The sequence below is a fragment of the Pleuronectes platessa genome, chromosome 16, assembly GCF_947347685.1.
Source record: "Pleuronectes platessa chromosome 16, fPlePla1.1, whole genome shotgun sequence".
NCBI classification, from domain to species: Eukaryota; Metazoa; Chordata; class Actinopteri; order Pleuronectiformes; family Pleuronectidae; genus Pleuronectes; species Pleuronectes platessa.
Genome location: NC_070641.1, coordinates 8,058,416 through 8,081,232, shown reverse-complemented (window position 1 = coordinate 8,081,232; position 22,817 = coordinate 8,058,416). Strand labels below are relative to the sequence as shown.

General features: G+C 41.0%; 1 protein-coding gene across 1 annotated transcript in view; it reads right to left on the bottom strand.

Annotated features, from left to right (window-relative positions):
- mybpc2a (myosin binding protein Ca) overlaps positions 1 to 22,817 on the bottom strand; it is a 35,971-nt gene that overhangs the window by 4,672 nt on the left and 8,482 nt on the right. Inside the window, exons 6-25 of the mRNA XM_053443228.1 lie at positions 22,066 to 22,183; positions 21,785 to 21,833; positions 18,408 to 18,464; positions 18,154 to 18,329; positions 17,778 to 17,910; positions 15,462 to 15,586; positions 12,084 to 12,189; positions 10,245 to 10,414; positions 8,483 to 8,648; positions 7,883 to 7,989; positions 7,760 to 7,789; positions 6,843 to 6,982; positions 6,432 to 6,591; positions 5,429 to 5,533; positions 5,066 to 5,254; positions 4,794 to 4,928; positions 3,484 to 3,651; positions 3,018 to 3,106; positions 1,403 to 1,598; positions 174 to 313 (exon numbers count right to left, since the gene is read on the bottom strand). Coding sequence (XP_053299203.1) covers positions 174 to 313; positions 1,403 to 1,598; positions 3,018 to 3,106; positions 3,484 to 3,651; positions 4,794 to 4,928; positions 5,066 to 5,254; positions 5,429 to 5,533; positions 6,432 to 6,591; positions 6,843 to 6,982; positions 7,760 to 7,789; positions 7,883 to 7,989; positions 8,483 to 8,648; positions 10,245 to 10,414; positions 12,084 to 12,189; positions 15,462 to 15,586; positions 17,778 to 17,910; positions 18,154 to 18,329; positions 18,408 to 18,464; positions 21,785 to 21,833; positions 22,066 to 22,183 — 2,559 coding nt within the window. The remainder of the gene's footprint in view (positions 1 to 173; positions 314 to 1,402; positions 1,599 to 3,017; positions 3,107 to 3,483; positions 3,652 to 4,793; positions 4,929 to 5,065; positions 5,255 to 5,428; positions 5,534 to 6,431; positions 6,592 to 6,842; positions 6,983 to 7,759; positions 7,790 to 7,882; positions 7,990 to 8,482; positions 8,649 to 10,244; positions 10,415 to 12,083; positions 12,190 to 15,461; positions 15,587 to 17,777; positions 17,911 to 18,153; positions 18,330 to 18,407; positions 18,465 to 21,784; positions 21,834 to 22,065; positions 22,184 to 22,817) is intronic.

The window sequence follows — 22,817 nt, the reverse complement described above, 5'->3', positions numbered from 1 at the left end:
GACTTTCTAACTAAATGATGAAGGGGAGTCTGCACAAACATAAACCTTAGAACTGTAGTTATTTATTTATTTTCGGGTCACACTCATCATCGCAGACCTCCAATATGGCAGCCATTGAGTTGCCTCACCTGAGCCCCACATCTATATTCCCATACACATCTCTTCATGCATACCATAGTCTTCTTGTCAGCCTTCTGAATGGTGTAGCCGATAATCTCAGAGTTGCCGTCGTCTTTGGGCGGCTTCCACTCCAGCGCAGCGTTGAAACCCCAGACGTCTGAGACATGCACATCAGTGGGAGGCCCGGGCTTGTCTGGTGGGATTGTGAGAAGAGACAACGTTGGGGATAGAAATGGAGAGGATTTTTCATGAAGCTAGGAACAAGATGAGTTTATTAGACAATTATGAGCAGAAAAGAAGAGGCTGAAGAGTTAGTTGAGTTAACTAACTCTGTTTCTCTGCCCTGGGTAGAAATGTAGATACGCTATTAGAAGTAGAGAAAGAGGGGTGGTGATGAACAGATCTGGAGCAGGGAAGTCCCATAGAGGGAAAGGAATCAACAGTCGCAGGGGAGATTGACAGATTAGCAGAGCAAAAGACAAAGATTCAAGGAAAGTAGGTGATAGCTGTATATATTCACAGAAAAACTGTGTTGGCATAGAAGTGACAAAGTACATAGAGCAGAAAAATGCAGTGTGTTTATCATCAGGCCCTCTGTGTGGCCTGATACTTCTGTGCAGTACAGAAATACTGTACAACATAGTCATGTATTTGTCATTAATCTTGCTCTGAGTGCTCTCTGTGGAGTACAGTACAAAGTGTGTGCAGCGCAACGGTCTCTGCCCGTTAATCCTTCATGTAGTATCTCCTGCTGAAACAGTAGGGTGACAGATCAGCTGAGGGGGGCCTGATCCGAGGAGTCGCAGCCTCTCATTAGCTCAACCTTCTCAGCAGAAGAAGAAGTGACAGAGTAGCCCTCAAAATCCGAACCTAATCCCAGTCTAAACGCAAATAATCCCAGCAGAGCCCCCCCTGTCAAATAATCCAACCAGTAACCTGACCCAGGGAGACAGGCCATAAGCTGAGGAATTAGCCGGCGGCCACGGTGGCAGTGCTGGAGTCAGGATTATGCTAGAGAGAGTGGAATCAGCGCTTTGATGATTTGCTTCTTAAAGTCACAGATCCTTAGCAGTATGAAATTAGGAATTATCATCAAATTTGAAAAAACTTGTGACATGTCAGAGATTTAGGCTCAAGCCCTCATCCCGTTCACACAGGTTATTAAGCGTTTACCTTGTTAAGTATGAAACACGCACGGGGTTCTAATCCTAAAGAGAGAACATGCAACAGGAGTGTTTCTAGTTGAAGCTGAGAATGTTGTAGGTGCTGCGCAGGGACTGACCTACAATCTGAATGAATATGTCAGCGCTGTCCACCATGTCCTCGATCTGGACAGACAGTGTGTACTTTCCAGAGTGGGTTCTTTCTGCTGTGCGGATGAAGAGGATGGTGTCCACCTCACTGGTACGAGTTCCCACCGTCTTGTCCTCCAGGAGAACACCTTCTTTGAACCAGGTCACAATAGGGCGAGGCTTACCCTGTGGTTAGAGGGACGAAAAAAATCCAAATAAAGGAATACATTTTTCGAAGAAGAAAGCCCTCAAAGAAATGTGATGATGTTCTGTGATTTTGGACCGTAGCCTTTTTTCAGTTGTTTGTGTTAGGAAATTCCTCTCAACTAGGCACACCATCCTTTTTTAATTTGTCGAAGCTGCCGTTAGAAAATATATCCCATCAGTGATGAAACAACCATTGGAATCAAGTCTGTCCCCAGAATTCTACTGTGGGTGCTCTTTCCCTCCCAGGGGAACAACATGTAGTCACGTCCTCTGTCTCAGAACATGCTTTTCATCTGTTTCTTCAAAAGCAGACGGGGCTGAGTCTCACTTTTTGTTTTCTGTTTTTATTTATAACAGTTGCTTCCCCTTTGCTACTTTGAGGTTAGCTTCTTTTCACCATTACAATCATTTGCAAGCTACTGTCAAATGCTGTGATGATTCTTGTGCCCTTTGAGTGCTCGCTCTCTCTGCTGCTAGCAAAGTTTACATATCGGATTTACATTTCAGAAGAAACTAGAATTTCCACCTCGCAGTTGGAAGCCTCGGCCCGCCAGTCAAGTTGAAATTCACATCCATATAGGGGAGACTTTGAAAGCATTTAATAAAAGGTATTCCGTTTATTTTAATGATTACTATCGTTTGACTTCTTAAATTATGGTTAAAAAAAGCTCTTTTGGGAGAACTTGATCTTTTGTCACCAACGTCTAGGTAATTCATTGTTTGTGCCAAATTTGAAGAAATCCCCTCAGCATTGTGCTGAGATCTGACAGGCAGATTCCTGAAATGCCTTTATACCAGCAGCATAAAACAGAGATGTCTTATTTCCATCACTAAAAAACGCAGACAAAGTGCAAGCGGATGTCCAAGAATGGGCCACCAAAACTCAAAATAGCGTGTTTTAAACATATTTCTTGCCTGTCTTCTTAGGCCAGTTGAATTTATACTTGCGTAAGTCACTTAGGAGATCATATGATTCCCCTCTGGGATTAACTGTTTCATCAGCAGCAAGGAGGTCATTTGTATGCTTCAAGCCCAATGCTTATTTTTTTGTCAATTTTTCAAGTAAAACAAACTAAGAAGTTGATTTAATTTTGAAAGCTACAACATCCACACTAACGGTTCAGCTCTGTGTCGTCCATAGCGACAAGCAAGTAAGAGCAAGGATTGCTTTGCTTGGACCTGGACCAATGACAAGGTGGAACTGTTACTGACTGGTTTGGATACGTTGTGACCAAAAACACCAAATCAGCAAGCAATTGTGAGTGTTTACATTATCGTTTCCAAACGGCTCCATACCTACAACACTTTATCCTGCTATTACAAACCTAGCCTGTATTATTAATCTTAACCGCATTTTAACTGAGAAAAAAAGCCAGAGTTTGGCCATCCTAAACTAACCTGGAAGGGGATGACCAAGTTGACCTTATCACCCACAACCCTTATGAGTTTGGTTCTCAGTTGGCGTGGCAGGCGGATCTTTGGAGACTCTGTGTGGTTGACAAAGGAGAAACATCAAAGGAAGAGATGAGTAGAAGTTGTGGATGTGTGGTTGGTGTGGAAGAGTGTGGACATTTAAAATGTACAGTTAGAATGTCATGTTAATGAGCAAGTATGTGTGTGCCAGAAGTAAAAATTATTGAGGCAGGAAAATACAGAGCGGAATCATCCCTTCTCAGATGCAGCAAAATAATCCTTGAGAATATTTACAGTGATTCTTTCTGCAAGCAGCACTACAATTTAGCAATGGTGGGAAATAGCAATGGCATATGAGTCTCAGAGTTTCTTAGAGTTCAGAAAGATTTTGCACCAAGAGCACTGTGGTCCACATTTCTGTGATGAAAAATACTTCTAACGCATATCTGACCCAAGATCTCTTTGATGGTGACAGCCTGGGCGAGACGGGCAGGGGGGCTGCGGCCTGCAATGTTGACCGCCACTACTCTGAACAGCATCTTCTCCCCCATTGGGAGATCCTTCACCCTGTACTGGTTCTTTTCCACTGGTGTCTTATTAGCTTGCACCCACTGGTCACCTGAGGGATGAGTGAAAAGGCGAGCAAGGAACAGATCAGAAAAACACAACCAATCCAAAGATGTCAGGATAAAGTTGAGAAACTCATGGGGTGTATAATTCTGTAACAACATTACATAATAACAATGTTCACTATTTGACTGTTTTCCAAGCCACACCACATTTACCTTCTTTCCATGACAATGGTGGCAAATTTACCACTCTAGATTCTAGTCTTTTTGACAGAAGTTGATAAAAGTTGGATTCCAGAGTATACATAGCTAATTAAGATGACAATAATAATACAAAATCATTGTTGGGCCACCAGTAATAATATAAATAATGCTAAATGAATGTGCTGGTCGTAAATCTTCAAAGTCTTTCCCTTTAATTTTGTAGACTGTTGTATGGTTATTACCTCCTTGAGGTAATACTAATTCTACCTGCCAAAGAGGTCCTGTTTTCACCCTTGTTTAGCTGTTGTAGTTGGCAGGATCTCACAAAAACCATTGAACCGATTTCTACAAAACTCGTTGGTAGCATTTGGACATGGGCCAAGAAAGAACTTACTTAAACGTTGTGCATGTTCGGACTTAAAGATTTAAATTATAAGACATTTTTTGTCATTTTCATAATTTCTGCAGCATAATTTATGAATCGTGATGAAATCAATCAGGTATATTCAGGGGACTGATGAGTTTGTGTTTTGGTTCGGTTGATTGAATTAAAGGAGACTGTTGGGGACACTGTTGTAGGACACTAGCTAGTGGTGTTAAAACTTGGTCACTATTGCTAGATGGAAAGTTGGACGGATAAGATCATATTTGCAACTTTTAAAGAAAATCTACATCCTTTCCTTACACTTTTGTCATTGTGTGTTTGGTTTTAAGAATGCTAGAAAGAAAAAAATATATTAACTTTTTAAACTCCAATATATCATTAAACAAAATGTAATATTACTAAGCTACTACTGATCGACAGTTTGCACAAACAACCTTTGCAGTATCACAACATCTTTTTAAATGACATAAAGGGTACTTACACCGAAAAGCCCCATAAAGGTATGCTGTAAATGAACAACCAACCATACAATGGATTGAATCCGACCATAACCCCTCAATAACAACTCAGTATTAAGGTGTACACATTTTTGCATGTATTTACTTCCTTCCTTGCAGTACTCAATGATGTAACCGTCGATGCCGCCCGCTCCGATTCTGTCTGGAGGAAGCCACTTGAGTGCACAGGTAGTGTCTGTCACATCATCCACCATGAGACGAGTGGGCTCGCTGGTGGGGGCTGGGAGAGACAGGAGCTAATTAATACATTAATACCCAGTGTAAATTGGATGGGAGGCAGGTTAAGCTGCCTCCATGAGCATTGTGTGAGAAACCTCTGTTAATTAACCATTCTGCTACTGACAAATGGCAACGCACCGATGGGCATGAAGGGCTGTGAGTTTTCACTGGGCTGCGAGACGCCGATGCTGTTGACTGTAAACACTCTCATCTCATATTGAACACCTTCAATCATCTTCTTAGCTTCGTATGTGGTGGACTCGTAAGGATCAAAGTTGAGCTTGGTCCATCTGGGCGAGCCAACCTTCTTCCTCTCCAACAGGTACCCTGGAGAAAGCAGTATCAATATACGGGGAAGTCATTCAAAAGCGGCTCGGCGTTCTTCAGAAGGGAGTTCTAAAACATTGCACAGCGACAAACAGAGAGCCTTCTAAACTGCTGTTATCTCCTGGGAGGAAGACATCAGATGTGAACATTAGACACTTTGTGTTCCAGGGGTACCTTTAATGGGAACTCCGCCATCAAATGCAGGAGGGTCCCATGTGATCGTGCCACAGTCCTCGCCAACTGATAAGCATCTGACATTCTCAGGAGGATTGGGCAGATCTGGAGAGGCAGGTTACAGTTGGAAATGGAAGGGGAGGAAAGATGAAAAAGAGCGAGAAATGGGAGAAGTCGTGGGTATGAGAGAAGATAAGAAGGCAGATCTTTTTAAGCCATACAGAAATTTAAAAAGCAGCAGATTCACGACTTGGAAAACTTATATTCGTACATTAAATCATATATATATACTAAAGCACCATTTTCAACCCTGGTGCTTATAGTGTTAAAGGCATTCTTTAGTACTATAGATATTTGGTTTTTCATTCAGTCCATTAGTTAATGCTCATGTCAAGTGGATTTGCTGTCTGCCTATAATAGTGCCAAATTGTGTTATAATTATAACAATCTTATATATATTCACAAGTATGATGAGGAATCATTTAAAAATGAGTTCCTTTTTTTACGAAAACCTAATTAATTTAAGTAATTTTAATTAAATGAAAGAGACTTGCCATGATTTCAGGGTAACTCTTACTGCCCAGCTTTCAAAGCAATAAAAGCAGACTAAGACATATCATTTCTATTTCTATGTGTAGATTCAGGAATAGTCCCTTTTTTCGCTATGAGAGTTTTGGGATGTTCTCACCAATTTCCAAGAGAGTAATTAATGGATCAAGATGAAAGATGATATTTAAGAGACTGATTTCTATGATTGTGTGAAATTTGGAGAACCTTGATTGAATTCAAAGGAACTTTGGACTTGGCAGAGGTATACACTGCTTTGAGTCCTATTGTAGTTTTCTATAATTTCCGCTTACTTATGTCCATATTTTTTGACATAACCATTTCACAGTCTCAAATCAACATCCTGCAGCTCTAATTGAGCCATGGGAAATAGTATGGGAGCCACAAAAGAAATAGAAATCAAGTGAAAAGGAAAAAGTGAGAACCAGCCACTGACCCACGACCTTGATGAAGAGTTCAACCTTGTCCTCTCCAAAAGGGTTAGTCACTGTGATGGAGTAGGGGCCCTCGTCGCCCATTACCGCCCCCTCCATTACAAAGCTGCTGGTGGTTTTCTCCGTCTCGACACGGACTCGTCCCTCGTTCGCAGCCACCACCTACCAGACAGATCAGGACAGAGCAAGAGAGAGTCGGACAGGAAAAAGGAAACTGTTGAAGGGAGCGATGACGCCACAGCTGCTACAATGACAGGTGATTCAACCATCCCACTCTAGTTCATGTTTCACTCTTCCTTTGTGCTGCTCAGTGACTAACGGCTGGTTGATGCACAAAGGTAGAAAGTATCTGACGTGTGTTCCAGTGTTTATGAGGTGAATGGTGAGAATCTGCTCTATAGACGTTTCCTCACCTGGTCTCCCTTCATCCAGCACACTGTGGGGGCCGGCTCTCCCGTGATCTCGACGTCAAGCCGAAGTTTGTTTCCAGCCACCACGGTGATGAGGTTCTGGTTGCCGATGCCGCTGGTGTCCAGGTGGATCTTGGGAGGCTCTTTCATGAGAAGGCATTCAGGTTAGAAAGATAACAAGTTTGAGATAAGACACCGACATGATTTTGCATTTGTTGCGTCACATGGATGACAATTTGTGATGACACTCAACGTGTTAGATCTGAAGGTTTTTTGGGGATTAGCATCATGTTGAAGTGGGTAATGCTAAACAAGCACGTTAGTATGTGTGTCCACTAGATTGCATCCCGGGCTGCATTTTTCTGTCCGAACCCGTCTGAGCCCAAAAGGAAACAAACCCTACATCACCCAAACCTGAAAGATATTTTTGCTTTTGTGTCAAAACCTGACCAAAGGCCAGTGCAGCCTATTGTTATTGCTTGTTTCCCCCGATTACACACGTGTCAAAAATATCCCCAGACAATGTGACCGACCTGACCTGAATCAGATTACCTTGAACTTAAACTTTAAAAAAATTGTCCAAAGCCGGCTTTTGTCAGTTATCTACACTCCATTGTCCACTAGGGTGAAGTGCAACAGATTTCAATACATTACTTATGTATGTCATCAGCCCTTTATAGTGTACAGGGCATGTAAGTGTGTGACATCACTCTACAAGGTGGACTTATAGCTGCAAGTAAAACATTGAGTGGGGTTTGTCTGCTTTGTAGGTTTGGGAAATTACCTCACAGGTTTTACAGAGTTAAAGCTACAGAGTAAAAGGTTAAAGATAACATCTGTGATATTGGCAATAGGTGTCCTGCTCTTCAGCCCTGTCTACTGTTAATAACACGTCTATACAATAAGACAACAACACCAACCTTCTAGGGGAACATATTCAATCTTGATTTCTGGGGAGAAAAATATAGAAACGTAAACATTGTTAGCTGATATCCAGAAAAAGCATCAAATGCTTCTCATTTTGATTGTCGGGTGGCTCTCACCCAGGAAGTTGAGTTTTGCTGAGAGAGAAATAGCGTAGCCATCAGGGACAAAAGTATAATCTCCAGCGTCCGAAGGAATCACGTCATCAATCGTTAGCTTGTGGATCCTGGGCACACGTTGGCAGATGTAACAAGGAGACAACACTTACTGTGATCCACAATTATGCAAAAGTCGTTGCCCAGGCAACATACCTCATGAGGCAATATTGCAGAGGGAGAAACATGCAAAATGGCTTTCACCTTGTGTGACCGCTGCTGCCTCCTACCATCGGCAGCTCTGACAGAGGGATTACTGAGAGAAACACCAGGCCCTCTGGGAGTGTGTCTGTTGTGTCTGTATGCGTGTGTGTGTGTGTTTGGACCTTAGAGCTTTATAGAATCCCAAAATTGGGTCAAACGACTAAGAAAACCGTTTCCTAATAGTTTGCCAAGCCATGTGACAGATACTGCTTACTGTGATATGATTTTGTGAGTCTGTGTGCGTGCATGTCTGTATGTGTTTGTGTGTCCATGTCTGTGCTTGACATCCCGGGAAAGAGAGCTCAAGGCAAATGCTTTCTGACGTTCATACTTGGACCCCCACAAGTGAAGTTAAATTACCTTCCAATGTGCGATATTTTGATGCGATCACTGGACTGGACTTCAACCCCGTCCTTGAACCATTTCCCCGTCACTTTCTCATCAGACACTTCACACTTGAACACAGCCTGTTCAGCGGCCTTCACTGTCAGGTCACTTATGCTCTGCAGAATCTGCAGCTCCTTATCTGTAGCAAAAACAACAACATAGATAGATAGTGCAGCATTCACACAATGAAATGTAACATTTGACCAGTGTCATGAATGCGTGGCTACAGGTCTTCACTACATGTTATTAATTTACGGTACTGAGTTGTACATATTTATTGAGAATATATTAACCCAATTTTTGCACTTGTAATCAGTTGGCACACACTTCATTTGGCTGAGTACAAAGACTGGAAACACGGTTGTTTTGTTCTGTCCAGAATCGACACTAATTCAAATGCTACCACCTACACCAAGGAGGTTGAGTTCAGCTACTGTTTTGTTTGTTTGGTGCGGATCCAGGATTATTATTTTTTTCACTTTCTAACCTCGCCAAAGAGGAAGATTTTTTTTTAAATTTTCATTGATTTCTCAGAGATGTGTGAATCTTGATGGAAATACATGTATTTTTCACAGAGCCAGACTTTATTGTGCTAAGCTAAGCTAAGGAAGCTGATGGCTGTAGCATCTTACAAAACTGGTGTCAATCATGTAACTTCTATTAAGAAATTAACCGAGCACGTATTCAAATCTCAAACTATTCTTTAAAACATACTTTAAGCTTTGAAAATATTTCTATTCCTCCAGTAGGTTTTCTCGACTCCGGTAGATCTCAGCCACAACATGACACACTGTGGTACGCTACAATAATGAGGTCTACCTCCATAAACCTGTGGTTCATCCTATGCAGGCATTCTATTTAGCCATTTAGGTTGGAACACTCTGGTTGAATCCGCCACCTGGTGCACTCCAACCATGACTGGGGAGTCCAGACAGACTATTTCTCACATTCTAATCAATTTCGGAGATTCGTCTGGCTCGCAGGTTTGCAGCAACTGAGACAGCTGAACAGGCGAGAGATGAGACTCCGCCATCAGTTTTCGAGGTGCTAAAGCAAATTAGCATGACGAATAGGGTGATGAACAACTGATACAAGGGATTAATGAAGTAATATTAATTTTGACATGAGTAATGACTAATTTATTGCTTTTCATGCTTGTCAAAATGGAAAACATCAAGATGCGCTGATGTGTGAATTTTCTTTAAGGTTCTAATTAAGGAACCATGTCTGAAAAACGTGATAGACCAGCTGATGTCTGGAACTTTCCGCTTCTGTTACTGTTCGATCTAACTTTGGATTTATAAGTGTATTGGTTTTCTATGCTTACTGCTCCACGCTGGCTCGGAAGTGCAAATCCTCCCTTCAATCAGCAACAAGCTTTGTCAATAGCATTTACCTTCCTTTTCCAATAGACGTTTATGCCCTTTTGTATTGTTGTTGTTTTGTTTTTTATTGTGTTTTGTGATATGTTTTGAACTTCACCGACACATACGTCATGTTTAAGGATTTAAATATAGAGAATTATTCAATAGTTTTTCGAAGAAGTCAGGTCAATCAAGACCTTTAGGTTGATGAATTTTGATTCTTCAACCTGGTCTGATGTTATTACCTTCTTGAATCTCAGGTGGATTTTCAGTGATATGATTTCTAATAGGAAGCAGGGCATCAAAACACAGAACTAAATGTGATCAGTAATGTTGATCACTGGCAGGGACACTATACAAAGAGAAATTACCTTCAACATCCATTTCTGCCTTCGACTCGTCACCGTTGGTGAAGGCGTAGTACGTCCCAATATCCTCCTTCGTAGCTTCATTTATGATCAAAATGTGCCTCTTCCCATCTTTCTTAAACCTGTACCTTGAACCTGCAGTTTCTTTGTTCAGCTCAACTCCATCTTTCATCCTGAGGAGAAAACACAGACAAATATGTTGTGGTGACCCAGAGAAAACCGAGGTGAGAAAGAGCTGATTGAATGGTCTGCTCTGTGCTACTTGGCTATATAGCCTCCAGGATCACAAGGTTTTGGAACATTTTCAAAAATGGTGCAAAAGGTGACTTTTTGTATTTGGACCTTTTGTTTTTATCTTTGTTTGCGTCTTGGGTTAATTATTTTCTGTTTAACTTGGAAACTTCTTTCCTTGTCTGTCTGAGTTCCCTGCTCCTGTGATTTTCTGCATATTGATGCAGGCTATCGTGTCACACCTGAGTTCAGTTATCCCTGCCTCTCCTCTGTCACTTTGTCTGTTCACATCTTTGGCCTTTCCTTGTGTTTCAGTTTCTTTATACTTCAGTTTCTTTAAACATTGATATTTGTCCTTGTGCCCCGTGTCTGCTTTTTCACTTATGCCTCAGTCCTTGTCTGTCTTCTGGACATCAGGTGTTTAAATGATCAGTCCTTTAAATATACAGTGAGTGCTACTGTATGAAATAATTCCGTAAAAATTCACTTTTTGAAGAAAAAGTATGTTTTTGATATTCATTTATGACCATGTAAAAATATGTGAATGGAAGCATGTCGTGCTCAAAGACCTTTTTAAATGAAGACACTTTTCTAGTCCATCAAACATTTTCCAAACTTGTATATATATTCTAAAACTCACAATAATTCAGAAGATGCAATATAGTTTTTGTCGAAGAGAAACAGCTGCTCCCAATGCAAAACTCTTGTAATCAAAGATACCATGATGGCTTATGAGCCGCTACATCCCTAGTTCTTGTCTAGATCTATTTTATTACCTCTGTCAAGGAGGTTGTTTCACCCCTGTCCATTTGTTGGTTTGCTTATAAGCAAGATTAGCCTATGTTATGTTTACATAACTTAAAAGTAGATTCTAGCATCACTCTGATTTGCTCAATGTTGACAAGAATCCTCTATCACAACAGTGCTGTAAAACAAAAAGTAGTGGCTGCTAGAAAATAATTGAAAATATGGTCTTAGACTATTGTATATTTGGAATTTACTATATGAATGTCAGTTATTACCAGAAAATACTTCTTTGTTTATTAAATAAAAGCAACTTTCAACACTGACATCACACTTTACAATAATCTTTAAGATGTGTCAATATTCACATTTATTCTCTGAGCTGGCAAACCTTTGTCTTCATTATGCCTCCAGATTATCTGCAGAGTTTCCCCTACTATAAAGTCTGCATTAAGTCCATAGAATCCGTACAACCTCCCTCCGCATTGTGCAGTGTCTGAAAATGACTTTAGTTTATTCCTTTTATTGAGGAATAGTTCTGAACCTTCAGCAAAAGATTATTAAATGACTGTGGGTGTGGAGGTGGCTGATTACTTTCCTGGTTATAAAGGCAGTAGAGAGCTGCCATATGAGGGAGAAACACATAAGAGGCTGAAACTAAGCCAGAGTACTGAACTGAGCTGCTACCAGAAAATTCATGTGCCTGACCATTTATGTTTGTTGTACCATTTATGTCAGTACAATATTTAGAAAAGTATGTGGTTGGTCTCTGGCTGTTGTTGGGAGACCCCCATGGCATCGTCCCTTGCCACAGTGACTAATGCATTTTGATGACGTGTAATTAAACCAAGGGGCACAGTAGCTCACCATTTGACGTTGGCTCCTTCCTCGGACACCTCCACCTCAAACTCCACCTTCTCATCCACAACAGCATGGACATCATCCAGATGCTTGGTGATGGTAATTGGAGGCTCTGCGGAGAAACAGAAAGCCTTAAGTCACCCCCCCAGAACAGCAGCAAGGTGTTGAGTCAGTTGTACTACACTGTATTGTCAACATCTCCCACTGTACATTGTGCCTAAATCAGCAGAGCTATGATGACTAAGAACATGAGTGGAGGAAAAAATACAAGTCTGGTGCACATGGGAAAAACAGAGCTGGAAGGCATCAGCACTTGTGCAGAGTGAGTAATGCATTTATACACGGCCTGACAAAACAACCAGTCCTGTAAATGTTTGATCCTGGGGCTAAGTTGGGACTTAACTATCGACTCTCTATAGTCAAACACAGTAAACTTACTACGATGAGTTGCTAGTGGTAGTGGATACATAGTTTCTGTCCAGTTAACAACTTGAAGAAACACTATTGAACGCTATGAAAGTAGTACAGTTGTATTTTTGTTTGGTATCTAAAGTTGTTTTCTAGCAATGAAACGGTTACTTTAACATCTACATTGATCATAATCAACTAGAATTAGTCAGAGCATCAATCTGTTATAAAATACTCGTTTTAATTCTGTGGTATTGATTTCAAGCATTCCATCGAGGAAGAGTAGCTACAGCTTTAATTGAATTTGATAGTTTTCTCATACGAGCCCTGCTTGCTTTGTTCAAGCACAAACTCCAGGTATTCTCTCTCCCCGGCTGTAGATGGGTGGTGGGTGGCATGTATATTAGCGTTCTCAATGAGCAGAAAACACACACAACATGTGCGCACAGTCTTCTGAGGTTGAATAATGGCACGATACGCCCCTGAAGTCCTTATCAATGCCACCTACCGCACCTGTCTCGTAGAGGTGGAAGGTATTTCGAGTCTCCTGGGGTGGTGCGAGTCACATTGTGTAACCACATGCCGTGATGCCTGATGCTCCGCTAGCCTCAGCTATTTGTCATCGTCACCATCCAGTCCCCCTCCGGATGTTTCAATTCTCTCCAACCTCAGCTGGTGCGCCCCGAAGCTCTCGGAGCCATAGTCACAGCACCGCAGACACATGCACAAATTGACAGTGGGCCTCACAAAAGTTTTGTGAAATGAGTTCTACTGTGTAATTCGGGGCTTTTCTGCATTCGAAAAAAAGTATGAGGAATTCATTTCCCTCAGGAATACGTGAAGGAGACACAACTGGAAAAGAAAGCAGTGGAAAGAAAACAGTGGGTACATGGAATGAAAGTTTACTTTCAGCTCTGATGTGACCTAAATACCTGAAATGTTTTCTAATATGAATGACATCATCATGTTTTGCACATGATGATGTCATTGCTTTGCACAAAGACGGAAAATGAGATAACAGCTAGTCTGGTTAATCCAAATGTGGCAGGGGTGCCAACAATCCCCAATAAAGGCTAACTTTTGGAAACAGTCCTGCAATATATTGAGATAAAGACAAGTTAAGGCAGGAACATTACAAGAATCTGTATCTGACATTTACGACTCATTCCACAAAGCTTTGTGAGCATTCAGTGACATGTGGCGAAAGACTAGTCAGCCACGAATCACTTCACAACACATCAGAGTAAAAGCCCCGGCTTCATGTCCAAGTATTCATGTCTAAGGGCAATGACTGCTAGTTTTGTCAAGCTGTCATAAGGTGATCCCTCCAATGCCCTCGGTAATGTCAAGATGAATCAGCAATAAAAGGTACTGATGTGGATGTTTGCAAACAGCAACGTGAATGATATCTTCACAGACACAAACACAGATAGAGGCCATAGCTGCATGGGAGTAGTGCCTGTGGTGAAGAGCTTACCCTCTGATCGTGTAAAAGCAGGATTGGCAGCAGTGAGCACACAGAGTAAAGCATGGGATTAATATAGCAGCAGTAGACCCAATTACATCTATTAAAACCCACTCACAAAAAAGAGACCAACCAGAGATAGAGACATCATTAACAATACAGATACGCAGTTAGTTTGTTAACATGCTGTAGACCCTGTTCACTCTAATATGTCCTATATAATATAATGTAATTTGCGTATTCAAATAATTTCACCAAAAGTAAGTGTTTTTATATAGACTGCTCCAAAAAAATGTTGGGAACACTTAATTCATACATTAGATCTTTATGAAGAGGAACGATCGACACACTCTGGCCACGTGGGACTGGGGATTGTCCTGCACCAGTACGAACCCATGACACACTGCACCAGCATAATGTCTGAAAATCACTATGAGGTTTTCATCCCGGTATCTTACAGCAGTGATGGTGCCACTGGTTATGACATGGAGGTCTGTGTGACCCTCCAACGATATGCCTCCCAAGACACTTACTGACCCACCGCCAAGCCGGTCACGCTGGATGATGTTACAGGCAATATGTTCACCATTTTATTGCCAGGCTCAAGCTTGTCACATGTGCTTAGTGTGATCCTGCTCTCATCTGTGAAGAGAACAGGCGCCGGTGGCAGTCCTGCTGATTCTGGTGATCTCTGGCCAATGCCAATCAAGCTGCTGGGTCCTGGGCCGTGAGCTCGCCTGATCAGGCTGCAGGTACCGCCTCATGCTACCAGTAGTGACGATGACACAAGCAGAACACAAAACTAGAGAAGAATCTGTCACGAAGTATAAGGAGAGAGCAGCTGTCTGTGGCGGCCAAATGTAAAACCATTCCCTTTTTTGCGGGTGTCTGTCCATTGCGCCTGTTATCATTTTCCTTTGCACAAAGCAGGTGAAATTTATTCTCAATCCCTTGTTCTTCCTAAATGCACAGATTAATATCCCTGAAGTTTTACTGACTTGGTGTTATACTGTGACGATTAAGTGTTCCCTTAATCTTTTGGAGCGGTTGTATATTTTCCAATAAAACTAAACATAACTCAACAGAATAGGAAGATCTAATATATAATATAACATTATAAGCTAAAATAAATCAAATATGACAACAAAATATTAATATTTAAATTGAGCAATATTAAAATTGGCCTTTGAAAACATGCAATTCAGACAAACTCTAATGAATGAGACAGCATATTAATAGATACAGCACAATGACAGTGATACATGATAACAATCAAAACGTAACAATTTCACACGCCACATGTCCATTACAAAGTTGTGAGCAGACAACAGAGCGCCGCATGCTACTGTGTGGCATGAAAGCATTGAAAAAGATCGGTGACAAACACAGACACAATAAGGGAACAGAGCTGTCAACCTCTCAGTGCTCAAATGACAGCATTTGCTAAACCGAGCAGAAAAAAACATTTGCCCCTGAAAGGAGGATTCCTCCAAAGACAGTGACTCATATACCTTTGACAAAAACCTCCGTGAAGCACTTCTCCTCCCCAACCACGCACTCGTACATTGCGTCATCCGAAAGGTTGCACTTGTTGATGGTGAGTGTCCGCTTGTTGCCCACGCTCTCAAACACATACCTGGACGCACAGGGAGGATGGAGGAAGATTACATGAGAATGATGAAGACCAAATGAGGGGCGAGTGAGAGAGAGAGAGAGAGAGAGAGAGAGAGAGAGAGAGAGAGAGAGAGAGAGAGAGAGAGAGAGAGAGAGAGAGAGAGAGAACTGCTTCCAGTAAATCCGAGTCACAATCCGACACAAAGGGCCTGTAGACAACAGAGTGACTCATAGTTTTAGACGAAGACAAAGAATCCACACATTCACACATTGACACAGAGCTTCAGAACTCACGAGCACCGTATGTGGTGCTTTGGCTTTTGAACACACATAGTGACAAATATCAAAAGACTACAGTAGTGCCTCACTCTCATCACACAGGTAGTGATGGGAACAATTTCCATGGTTACGCTCTTTACAAGCTTTCATATCAGAGAACTCGATTGTATGAAACTTAATGTTAACTGCTTTAAGGCTGAGCTACAGATGAGTCGTTTTGTAAAAGGAAGATATATTTTCCCCCATGTATGTTTGTTGGTTTATTTGTCGGCAGGATTATGCAAATTGACTAAACTGATTTAAGCGTTTGAGCAATTTGGTGCGGATTGAGATTGTTCGGCCTTAGTAGAGGTAGACATTTAAGTGCCACTCTAGCTTAGTCCCTGTAAAAGACTGACGTGAGTCGGAGCATCCGCGTTTGTGCATGCATGTGCATCTTCTCTTTACTAAACAGACATTTACAAATGTAACAATTTTGGCACCTACTTTATCCACAAGGCAACTTAAATCCATTACTGAGTTGAAATGACAGGTCCATGGAATAGTTTTTTTAATATAATATATAATATAAGTAAAATGGGAGAAATTGCACCGGAACTGAAAAAATTACATCTGTCTAAGGTGAGCTTCAGTGTTTGTTTGAAATTGAACAAAAAAGACCAGGATTGTATAATTCTGTCTCTATGCTCATTTTAGGGTATTGAAATTGTTATACCAGTGTATCTGTCTGTAACCTAGAACATTTGATTTGTTAGAGCTGGATGGTCGCAGTGCAAAGCCTGGAAGCTCCTCCTGTGAGGCTTCATTCAGGGCAAGAAAAGACCCCTCTCCCATAGTAACTGTCTTAATCAAAACAGGAAGAGGCCTGCCTCACTTCATTGAGCAGCATGCAGCTCCTCAAAATGGCAGATGGCGGAGTCATTGAAAAAAATGCCAATTGCGACAGCTGTACTCTCTTCAATAAAACACCAATGGCTGCCTTTGAAGGAGGAGGGGTAAAGAGCAAAGAGGCGGATGACACAGACTCTGGTGAGAGCTCAGCAAGCTAAAGACGCTCTAACATTTACATCTCCTGTTAGTCATACACCAAAGTCAGAGCTTTAATAAACCATTTACACAGCACTGTTCAGTCAAGGTAAAGTTTCATGGCATATTGACAGACTTTATTCTCTAATACAACCTGTATTTTTTGGAATAGCATTAGCTACTTAATCAAATCAATTAAGCTAGCTAGCTAAATTATCTATGTCAAACATTGTTAGCCATTAGCCTGTGTGTTAGTGTTATCATTTAGCAATTACATTTAGAAATAATGTATAACTGATACACAGTTAAACAGTTAAGTTTAGATAAGGACAGTTGTTTTTGTTGTGTTTGTTTTTGAGCCCTAGACTTTTGCGGATCCCAGCTCGACAGAAAAAAACAAGCCAATGAGTGAGTTAATGGACACAGCTACTTCAGCCATGTCTGAGGAACGGACCAGACTGAAGGATTGTAGTTTTAAGATGTCAAAGATCATGACTAGAAAGTTGGAGGGAAGGCCCTTTTGAGGAGAGCGCTTAGTTGTTTAGATGGATGAACTAGTCATTTTCATCAGTCATTTATTTCCTTGTTCACAAAGTCATAATTATTCATGAACAGGAACATTTTAATGTCTTTTATCTCATTGTCTTGATTTTAATACTGCGCATTAAGTGGCCAAAATTTAATTAATGGTGGTTTATATTTATATTAAGGCTATCAGAGAGTTAAGTTCAGGAGTTCGCTGGATTTGGACAGTTGGCTGTCAATCTGCAACCATGTACCCAATCACTGAGGCTGCTTGTTAAATGGACATGCCCACATACTTCCGTACCATCATGGTCCACTACACAAACACATTCCACATACACACAAATACATATACACCTCCCAAACAGTAGTAATTGGCTCACTTGGCTGATGGCTTGATTTCCTGTCCATTTTTCAGCCACTTGACTGAAGCGTTGGGGTCAGCCACCTCCACACTAATCTGGATCCTCTTGCCCTTGTTCACCGAGTAGGCTGGTTCCAGCTTCCGGATGAAAGCTGACAGTAAAGAATCAAGTTAGTATAGTTCAACCACTGCTTTTATAGCCAAATAATCCTTAAGTGCCGACCCAGCAGCGAGCATATGCAAGCACACATTCCACCTGTCGTCCCAGCTATATAACTTGTCCCCCGAGGCCTTTAAACACTGAGAGTTTCCCTTTCATGTCTGCCGCCTCACTCCTAGTACACAGTCTGCTTTTGCCTCATAACCCCTCTCTTGTCTTTTCCCTCAATCCTCACCGTCACTCTTCTTGGGCTCCACCGCCTTCTTCATTTTCTTCAGCCTGCTCAGCATGCCCCTCAGGTCTGTGATGCCGTACTGAAAGGCAATCTTCTCGTAGTCACAGGGCTTGGCGTCCTTTAGGATTTCCCAAACATCAACTTCATCTTTGGGATCCTGTTCTTTCTTCTCCTTTCTAATGTGAATGAAATCCCATTTAATAAGACGGTTCAGGATAAAAGATGCCTCTCTGAATAAAAGTTAATGACTTTACCTTTTCTTGAGCAACGCACTGAAGTCAAGATCACCAGCATCCTCATCTGCATTTCCACTGGAGTTCAAATAAGAATGATTTGGGATATTATTATGGTATTTTGATAGGGAGTAATAAAGCAGCATTGATAATGTACTTCCAGTGACGAATTCCATTTGATTATACATGCCTATCAATAGGCACAGAAATTACAATACACAATTATAACACCAGCACTAGCAACATGAGCCGATACAACAGCACACAGTTGTCTTCTCAAGAATCAGTGCCTATTGTTAATGCTTATCCCTTTTTCATCCTGTGTTCAGATAGAGGCAAACAAAAGCATGTGTGAGAACACAGAGCACAGCATTTGATGAGGACTATAAGTTACCATCATGCCCTAAATTCAAGTGACAGATATCACAACAGACAAGCGACACGTAAGCAACATACATAACAGAAATGAGCCATAAGAAACTTAAATATGAGAGAAAAAATACATTTAAAAAGGTACTTCCTCATGAAAGCTTGTGAATAGGAAAGTAACGTTTCGTCATGATTAGCATTGTGTATAAAAATCCTCAGACGTACTGTGGCCCCCCTGTTATTTGGCTGCAGTGACTCTTTATGAGTGGAATGCAATCTGACCCTTTTAAAGATGGCTGAAGTGTTGCTAGCACAGATAACGCCCAAGGTGATGTTATATGTGCATCAGTGAATGGGAAGGACCCCCCATTGATTAAAGGGAAAAGATTACAGTTACATGCTGAATAACAAGAGAAGAACTTCACGGGGTGGGGGGATAAAGTCGAGTCTCACTGCATAAGCCGTTTATTCACGTAATCAGTCATCCTCTCGTACTCAACAAGGTGACAACTACTATATGTGGCACACACCAATAAAGGTCTACAGGCTCGAGTGATTGTTGTTTTCCACTGTGAACAGGCTTGGCAGCTCCTTTACAGTATAGAATGTATTTCCCCTGTCTGGTTGAGGCTCATTGAACCCCTCGGAGAGTAGGATGAATGCCAATAAATTCAAAACCATTCGGAGTGATCATGTTTGCTCTATGGTAGAACGGTTCACCCAAGGATAACATCCATCCATGTTATCCTTGCCATGCAGATGGAAGTAGATATTCCCAGAGTGATAATGTTCTCGCTCAAATGGTTCACTTCATCAAATGGTTGAGTGTATTGACTGCAGCTTTTGCTGACTCCAGTAGTTGTCTACTCTACACAATGGCTCCCACATGATTACCACTTTGTGTTTCCTTTATTTTGGCATTTATCCGTGCGTAAGACTGTTAATGTTTAAATCCTGCATGTTCTCTGACAAGCCTGCGAGCATACTCACAACTCAAACATGCATACTTTTTCAAAAACACAGCTCTAAACACTGTGTGAGAAATGAACAGGCGAGTGCCAAAGAATGCTATGCAGTCCACAGAATATTTTCTATTTCCCTTTGAAGCCTTTTCCACCACAACCAGTCAGAGAAACAAGAACATGAAGAGGAGAAAATAGCCCAATATGCCCCAATCATGAGACGGAGAGCTTGGGCTATTTCAGACATTAGACGTATACATTAAAGGCTGCATAAGAAAGACCTCAGATAAATAATGAGTGAGTAAGCTTTATGTATAAAGCAGTGGTTCCCAACCTATCTGATCCAGCCCTTCAAGTGAACCATCACAATCACAGATCCATACTTTGTTTTTGTTTTTTTCATTCATTTATTCACCATCGATTTAACCTTACATCTACATCATTTTTTGTCTTTAATCATCACTTTTAACTATTTAATCTATCTGCTACTCCTATGTTGCCCCTTTTACCCAACTTATTCTGCTATTACTTTTAGCTAATTACTCTTAACATATTACCTTAACTATGTGTTATGTCTTTCAACCATGTATGTGTTAAATTTAGATTTCTTGACAGATTATCCTGTACTTCAACATTTCAATAATTTATCCTTTACGTTAGCCTTCAATAATTTATACATGATGTTTTGTTTCAATCATTTACTCTCTGTTTTTTGCTAACCTATTCTGCTGTGACTTTTAGCTATCAAGCTCGACCCTATAACCTTTAGCTATCTGTTACATTACACACGTTCAAACAAAACATCCAATATATCCATTATCTTTTTATTTCTATACAATTTTAGCTTTATGTATTAAGCATTAACCCTTTAAGTCTCTTTTAAATATGTATCCATTACTTTTAGCCATGGAAAACTTTTATCCTCCTTTACTTTGAACAATTCATCTGTTACTTTAGTGATATATTTCAACTTTTTTTTATTACGGGCTTAACATTTAGATTTGGCTTGATTACTTGCTACATTTCTCTGAATTGCAACAGGTTGTGTTTCACCTCATTCAATACGAGTATTTCTTTTAGATAGATTATTTCTATTTCATCAAATTATTCAAGATCTATCCACACACCCCCTGGCAACTACAGATGTACGGTGTGGGGTACAAGTAGCCGCTGCTGGGAATCACTGTCATATAGAATGGTGTCAGACCACATGTGTTTGGTTGTGCTGCTGTAATACATGTTAGAATAAACAAAAAGATGAGCCCAAATTGGAAATAAGAACCTTCATACTTATCATCTATAGACTGAGCTGCATGAACTCCACATAAGAGGTGTTTAACACTCTCATCAGTTCTCTCTCTAGCAAAATATTGGAGTTTTAACCAACTTTTCACTTTTCATATATCATACCGACCTCATCCCTCTCTCCCTCATACCAGCACTCTGCACATAAGCCCACTGACATCCTGTCCAAAGCACAATATGATGCTGTCTTGTTGCATGTTTTTTTTTTCTCATCTTACCTCTGCCCATATGATCAAGCTCTAATGAGGAAAGGAAATTATATTTTTAAACACAATTTACAAATATGGAGACTCGAGCTGTCAGTGCGAAGCTGTCAGCTGATTTACGATCACACGGCACACGTACACTTACATAACAGCTAAAATAACAAAACTAATTAAAAAGCTACACGGTCCCAGGAAACATATAGATACACTTTTGCACAGGGAGAAGCAGAGACAGAAATAGACTGAGTGAAACAGATACATATTAAAAAAAAAGTCCCTTCAGAGACTGTCGCCAAGATGTGATGAAATACACCAGAGTGACTCCAGGTGAAGCAAACCAGCAAGGCGGGAGACGCACCCAGACGTGACAGAAAGAGAAAGATGGCAGACAGTCTGACTCGCACAAAGTCAGCTACAACTGAGGAGAAGACAAACACATGCGCAGAGACTCGTTGAGACTGACAGATGCCCAGAGGCAGCGATCTACAGAGGAACATAAGGGAGACAGTGTGACGGGTGACATGTTGAGTTGGCCCTCGCCAGCACTGACACTCACGATCGCTTAAACGACTCCAAGATGTTGTCCTGCTGCTCCTCTTCTGCAGCTGAAACCACACAGAGGGACAAAGGTGGATGAGAATGCGGCTGGGTTAATTCATTATACAGCAGGCTCGAGCAGCAAAAGGAATAATGGACTGACGACCTCGCTAGGCCACTAAATGATAGGACCTAATGTGTATCACACTCACTGACTTCTTGGCTGACAACGCTAGTAATGGTGGACATGCCGAATGGAAGATGACAACAAGGTGATTAAGTGTCTGTGTCAGGACCTACCCTGCACGGCGATGTCGAAGAAGCAACTGTCGCACTTGTCTTTGGCGCCGACCTCGCAGCGGTAGCCACCTGCGTCTCCATCCACGATTTTGATGATGCTCATTTCGTAAGTGTAGATCTGACGGAAAGAGAATGGGATGTTATTCCATCAACACCCGCACACACACACTCTCATACAGCACATGGATTTTATAAAGGCAACACAGTTTGACTGATAACGTTTTGCTGATTAAGGCACAGGAGCAACTTTGGCCATTCTTCGTAGATGGCTCAGTCAGCAAGACGGTCGATGCAGCTTGTTTTAATACGCATTCATCATTCCCTCCATTTTATTTTCATCCAGTCTTCTTGAAATTCAATGCAAAAACAAGAAAATAGGCTTCTGCATCTTTATGAATGCACTTTTTTACAATTCAGCAAATCTTTAAACGTGTGTCTATGAATACAAGATGGTTGGAGGGGGAGAATCTTTTTGGTTTAGTTTGATAAAGTGTATGTTATTGTATGTTAAGCAGCTCTTGTGGTGGACAGGAAAATGGTTAATAAAATCCTACTGCTTTTGTATTCTTATATTTAGTTTGAGGTTCTATTTACAAATATTGACTAAAATCATTACAAAATCTAGATGGTTTTTAGTGCCATAGTAAAATCAATTATTTTGTTTGTGAGATTCATTAGCTGTACAGTTACACTATATTAGCTGTCTGGGAAAGTCCTTTTGTTTATTGATTCCCATTTTCTCTTCTCATTTT